Source organism: Saprolegnia parasitica, assembly GCF_000151545.1.
Source record: "Saprolegnia parasitica CBS 223.65 unplaced genomic scaffold supercont2.537, whole genome shotgun sequence".
Lineage (NCBI taxonomy): Eukaryota > Oomycota > Saprolegniomycetes > Saprolegniales > Saprolegniaceae > Saprolegnia > Saprolegnia parasitica.
In genome coordinates this window covers 1-5,729 of record NW_012156931.1, presented here as the reverse complement: position 1 = coordinate 5,729, position 5,729 = coordinate 1, and the positions used below count along the sequence as shown (strand labels likewise).

At 56.8% G+C, this 5,729-nt stretch overlaps 3 protein-coding genes across 3 annotated transcripts; all 3 read right to left on the bottom strand.

Moving 5' to 3' along the window:
- Positions 1–1,760: 1,760 nt before the first annotated feature.
- Positions 1,761–2,474, bottom strand: SPRG_17324 (hypothetical protein). Its single transcript, XM_012356657.1, has one exon. It carries the CDS (start codon positions 2,359–2,361, stop codon positions 1,900–1,902), a length of 462 nt encoding a protein of 153 aa, XP_012212047.1. The 5' UTR covers positions 2,362–2,474; the 3' UTR covers positions 1,761–1,899.
- A 1,135-nt stretch (positions 2,475–3,609) lies between these two features.
- Positions 3,610–5,202, bottom strand: SPRG_17322 (hypothetical protein). The gene is made up of 5 exons (XM_012356656.1): positions 5,172–5,202; positions 4,422–5,099; positions 4,148–4,370; positions 3,964–4,102; positions 3,610–3,915 (listed from the first exon to the last, which is right to left on the bottom strand). Exons 2-5 carry the CDS (start codon positions 5,063–5,065, stop codon positions 3,692–3,694), a joined length of 1,230 nt encoding a protein of 409 aa, XP_012212046.1. The 5' UTR covers positions 5,066–5,099; positions 5,172–5,202; the 3' UTR covers positions 3,610–3,691.
- Positions 5,203–5,464: 262 nt separating this feature from the next.
- On the bottom strand, positions 5,465–5,729 carry SPRG_17321 (hypothetical protein; the record flags this gene model as incomplete). The annotated part of the gene is made up of 2 exons (XM_012356655.1): positions 5,465–5,655; positions 5,708–5,729. Coding segments are annotated over 2 exons (213 nt in total), but the record flags the coding sequence as incomplete, so codon positions are not given.

Genomic DNA, 5,729 nt, shown 5'->3' with positions numbered 1-5,729 from the left:
TATGGAACTGCTGCCCGCTCATGAGGCTGGTCCCGCAAGCGTGACCAACCGGAGCGGTTCCTGAACATAGTTGGCTTCTTGGCACGCGTGATCCCTTGGCTTAGGGGTCCTCCGAAGGCATGCTGTACAAGTTCTAGCACCGAAGGCGATCTGTAGCAACGAAGGCGAGCTGTAGACGGGGAGGCAGCTGGCGGTCGCTGTGTCATAAGTATACGCAAGCCCGCGTGGCCATGCGGACCAGCCACCAAACGTCACTACGCTAGCATATAGAATTGATTAACGTTACCTGGTGTCGCCGTCGGTAGTAGACGAGCGGACCTGATGATATGGATGGCGCCACGGCAAGCGTGCTGGTCACGAGATCAGGCTCAAGAGTCATTCGTTGGGATGCTCGTCTTTGGCGAATCTGAGCCGCCAGTTCCTACCTATCGTGCGAAATGTCCTGGAGTATGTATACAAAAGTGAAAGCAAACCATCAGCGAGATTGACTATGTGACGTTGCACTAGCTCGCAAAAACCCTTCGCCAAGTCGATAGTTATTTGGGAGCCAAGTAAACTGCAAGTGCTAGCTGATAGCGAAAATGGTAGAGAGTAAGCTTATGATGATGCGTGCAAGGCTGTAGTAGTGTACCGTAGGAAACCGATCGCATTCGAACGCGTTCGTCGTCGCGGTGACGACGCCACGAGCGCGCGCAACGATGGCGCGCTGCTCGGTGCCAAAGACACTTGACGGGTTCTCAAGTTCCGGGCACCGTGGGAGCAGTGGTGGGAGCCATCATACCAGTACGTAGTGTCGAATAAAAGCAGCGGCGGGTGATTGACGACGACGAGTACTGTTTGGTCGATTGAAGCTCGATCCGATTACGCGCGGCGGCTGTGCACATCCCTCAAATTACAGTGTATTACGTGTCGACGGTACTGATGATTGTGAGGTCGTCGGTCGGGTCCAACTGGTCATGTCTGGGGTGAGGTGGCAATATCTTTATTGTGTGGAAATGCAGAGCGTTGGCCAACGGTATTTGCGACGACGGCGCGTTGGCCTGCGCGCTGTCGCCTCCACGACGACCCGGTTTCGTCTCACAATCGCGCGGATCCCTCGACGCTCTCGGCACCAACCTATTCGCACCCAAGTCGCAGTCGCAGTGTCAACGCCAACGATGGGATGTGTTGCATACCGTGTTTCTGGTGGTAAAGAGACGAGCGTGATTCGCAAGCCGCACCCGCTTGCACAAGCGGCCGTCCTTTCTTTCGAAAACAAGAAAGGCCACCACGCACATCGTCGCATTGGCATGGACGCACGACAGACTACAGAGAGAAAAAACGTCACCGGAATGATCTAGGATCGTGAATGTGTGCATTTGCTTCGATGTACCGCCGGTACTGGTGGAGCATTTTTACATGTAATAATATTTGATTCCCTTGATAGTTGAGTGTACCTACCCCTCGCCCACATGATGTAAACGAGCCAGATGTTTCATCTTGATCGGGAGGCTTAGTAGTCATCCATGGAGGACTATGGTTGGCCCAACGGTTCTTGAATTACGTCAGCCATTGGCATACCGATTTGAGTCAGAGTCGAGGGAGCATGGCTAACGCTTCAGTCTCTCGTTCGATAACCACAGTATTGACCCCACTTTCGATCCATTGATGTCGACTCCCCCATCCAACGCTCGACACATTCGAGTCTGCCAAATCCGAGCATGCCAGCATAACACAAGGCATATTATCGAGAGAAAGTGAAGCCTCCAATAGAGTTAAGAAGGGTCGACACAAGTTCTATTGAATGAAAGTAAAGAAGGGTACGTTGAATATTACGTGCGCACCAGACGCCGAGCGCTACCGATGGGTCGTCGTCGTCTTGAGCAATAAAATAATAGGAGAGAAACTGCACGAGTTGCGTCACGGCGACGGCGCCGTCGCCATGTCTTGCAGGAAAAAATCGAGGGCGGCGTCAATCGAGATGGAGCTGTCGCTGAGCAAGCTCCCGGGCATCGCGAGGCGGTGGTCGAACGGGATGGGCTGCAGCTCGGGGATGCGTAGATTCTGCGAGTGCTTGGAGCGGTGGATCACATACGGCTCAATGTCGTCCGAGTCGGCGCTCGAGGTGCGCTTGAAGCGGCGCTGGAGCTTCTCTTTGCATTTCTGCATGTGGGTCTGCGCCTGCTTGGCGTTGCGCGTCTGGATGATCTCGGCGACCGCCTTCCACGGGCCTTCGGGGTAGAGCTGGACCGCGATCAAAAACCGCTCGTGCTCCTCCTTGGACCACGCGCCTTGGTTGACGTTCTCGTCGGCCACAGCCATGGGCGAGACGACTTTCGGCGTCTTGAGCAAATCCATCGTCGGCGGCGTCGGTGCGAGCATCGTTTGGAAAAGTGCGGTGGTGTGTATTGGCAAGTGCTCAATAGCGTGCGGATTGTCAACTGAGGAAACAGTAATCGACACAAAACCCAGAGTGGGATCGCTGCGAGCTCGCGTTCTTGAAGATGAGCCGCGCTGAGACAACACCAATTGGCACCGGAAAGCCGAGGGAACACGCCGGTTTAGAAAGTCGCAGATCGCTGGCACCTGCTGCTGGTCGCTGCCGTCGAAATCCACAACAAACTGCGCTCTCTGTCCTTGGCGGCCACGAAGACTTGCACACAACCCGTGAAGCAATTGCGTGCGCGACACAGAAAAAGTAATCGATGCAGCACGAGACTACTTTTCATTTCCGTCCCTACCGGTGCAACGATCGCTGATGGACGTGTTGGTGCCACGACGTCGGCGTGACCACCTGTGGTCGCGTGTTGATGAATGCCTTTAGTGCAGTAATCGCGACACCAGCCAAGGACCAGATGGGACGACCGTCTCCAACGCCAAACCGTCGATGCTGTCGCGTCGTTGCGAAGCAGAGAGACCAACGTGAATCAAGTCGGCGGCGCTGTGCACGTCAACACGAACGATCGCACAGGCGTCGTCTGTAGTGCACTCTGACCGTCTCCACCTCCACGCACACCCACATCCATTCGGCGGTCGTTTCTTTCGCACACCGGTCACAGAGGATCGTCTGGACATGGCGTAGAGACGCGATTTTACTGACGTGAGACTGCGTCGCACCGGCGGTTCTTCAACAACTAGTACAGTACAGTAGGCTGCACTCGATCGAAAAAGGGACAAGCAAGAAAAGAATCGCATCCGTCAACAGGATCTCGGCACCAGACATATGGTCTACACGTCGTCCACCTGCCGCAACGCATCACGCATGGCAGAGCTCGCACCTACGGCGCTGCCGAGGTCGCGAGCGAACCGCGCCGAAGCGTGGTGATGCTTGTATACTGTGGCGACGACCGGGCAAGATAGCATCATGTGGGCGATCTTTCGATCAGACACGAAGCTTTCCGTGCCAGCTGGCGCCCAAGTGTGCACTTTTGCGCGGGTGTGTCCCACAGGTTACAGGGCCGGCCAACGCAAACGCAGGGATTACGCGTGAGTGCACTGGAGCAGCTACACACGATCGCGAAATTGACAAGCAAAAACAAGCGTGCGGCCCGGCGCAGAGATTTGCATACCTTCTCGACCATGCTCAATCTGTCCTTCATCAGTCCTACCTGGCGCGGTTCGTGATTGAGTACAGTGTAGTCGTGTTGGACACTTTGTCGATCAAGTTTAGTATCCATGCAATGCAATAATACATGAAAGTGGTGGCTCGTCACTAGGTGCAGACGCCATACGTCGCCTGAAGAAACAAGCGGCGGAGACCGACGACTACGGACAGGACCACCGCACGTTTCTTTGAGGCGGCGCAGTTGATGCGGCACGTAACATCCGGCGTCTCAAGGGCCATGTGGATCGAGTCTGGAAACTGCGCACTGGGGACGTCCAGATCGAGAGTGGCCACCTGCGGTTCGCGTCGTAGCAGCACGCAGTGGCTCGTCGCTAATCCGGTTAATACAACATGTCATATTGGGCGCAGTCGTCGTCTACCTGCACGCAACGATTTCTCAAAGTCCCAAATCGCCACGTCAAGTAGGACGCAGCTAGCCGCACGGCTAGTAAACGCTTCCGTGGCGACTGCGAGGTGCGGCACCTCGGCCAAGAGCCGGCACTTGTCTCGGAACGCGCCCTACCCGCGCCCGTCACAGATCGACACCACGACGAACCTGCGTACCGCGGGCGAGAGAAGGGACGCCATGGCACCGTCTTGGGTGCGATCAAAGTCGACGGCATAGAACTCGTGCTCCCAGAGTACCGTGCTATCCAGCTGCCGCATCGTGACGGCGATCGTGTACCCACGGAACCCGTGCTGCGAGTCAACATCGTCAAAGACGGGTGCGACGACCCGTTGAAGAAGCGACGTCGCGAGTGCTGGGAGCGACGCAATGGCATGGACGCTAATCGTGATAGAGCCTTGGAACGATTACACGCATGAGAAGGGGAGGTACCGAAGCACGTCGAGGCCGGCCTTCCAGACGAGCGCGATGAGCGTGTACGACGGAAGCATCGCTTGGTAGATGCCAAGGTCGGTACCGTCATCGGTCGTCGCCACGAGACGCCACGACGACGATGGCACCTGGTACGTGGTCTCGATACATGTCGACGTCTTGGACGAGCGCGCTGTGAGGGACACGGTCGTGAGCTTGCGAAGCGTGCATTGCGGCTGGATCGGGATCGTTGCCGTCGTCAGCGCAGTCGTCGTCGCCTTATTGTTGTTGTCAGACGAGATGCAGCTTGTCGTTTGACCGCCACCGATCGCAACCGACAGCGTCACGTCCAGTGCGAGCAAGGCGTTGCGAAAGGTGTGGATGACGGCGCGGTCATGGCACCGATTGATCTTGGCGTTCCATAGATCGACAGCCTTGGACTTGATGGCCAGCGTCGGCTTGGTCGACCGCTCTGCGTCGATCGCTTGCATCGCGCTGCAGTCCTTGGTAGCGTCCATGGTGGGCTTGCTCTTGGCCATCGACTCGGGCCCGCGATCCGCCTTGCGCAGTAGTACCTTGGTGCTGGTAAGCGCCGCGTCGCGTGGGCCTTGTAGCAAGGCGGCGCGGCTGCCCTTGCCCGTCGTCGGTGCTGTGATGCGGCGCATGGCTGACGCTTCAAGCCACGATGAAACGCCCACACTATATTCATGTTGGTTGATGGACAGAATCTTGTACAACATTTAGCATGCAATGTAGAATAGTGTGTCCTACGATCACGTAAGCCTCGTGGAGCTGCTTTGTGGAGTGACGTTGCGTAATGTCAACACCCACGAGGATTTGCATCGGGGGTGTAATCGTGTTGACCGACGTGGCCACGATCTGCGCTTGCCGGATGGAGGCGACGGCCGCAAGCGCACGCAGTGCAGGGTTTATGCTCCGGCGCTTTCGTGTTCCTTCAACGAATCATGCCATCATGCGGTGCGACCTCCGTGCGTCGAAGCGCTCGGTTTTTTTTTGCGCCGACGAGGGACAGACGCCATGACCGCGACGAAGGCAAGGTGGTATTACGGGTTCGTATCCGGGCAGTTGTGCTGCGAGCACATGTGTTTCTTCTTGGGCGCAGGCTTGGCAGATTGGTCGCGCAGCGTCTTCTTTGTTCGGCGCGCCTCGGCGCTGCTGCTTGAGTCGTCCGAGTCGGGCTCGCTCTCGCTCGAGCTTTCGCCAAACTCGCGCTTCTTGTGGAAGATGCAGCACTCTACGCAGCACCACCATCATGGCTCGACGACGACAACGACGGAGTGGCGCACTGTTGGACTTTTTACGGCCGAG

Excerpts from the sequence above, each read along its gene's own strand:
- SPRG_17322 (XM_012356656.1), bottom strand. The coding sequence starts at position 5,065 with ATGCGCCGCATCACAGCACCGACGACGGGCAAGGGCAGCCGCGCCGCC. Across the intron at positions 4,371-4,421 it reads GCCGGCCTCGACGTGCTTCG|CGTCCATGCCATTGCGTCGC; the intron begins GTACCTCCCCTT and ends TATCACGATTAG. Across the intron at positions 3,916-3,963 it reads TGAGAAATCGTTGCGTGCAG|CGACGAGCCACTGCGTGCTG; the intron begins GTAGACGACGAC and ends TAACCGGATTAG.
- SPRG_17324 (XM_012356657.1), bottom strand. The coding sequence starts at position 2,361 with ATGCTCGCACCGACGCCGCCGACGATGGATTTGCTCAAGACGCCGAAA.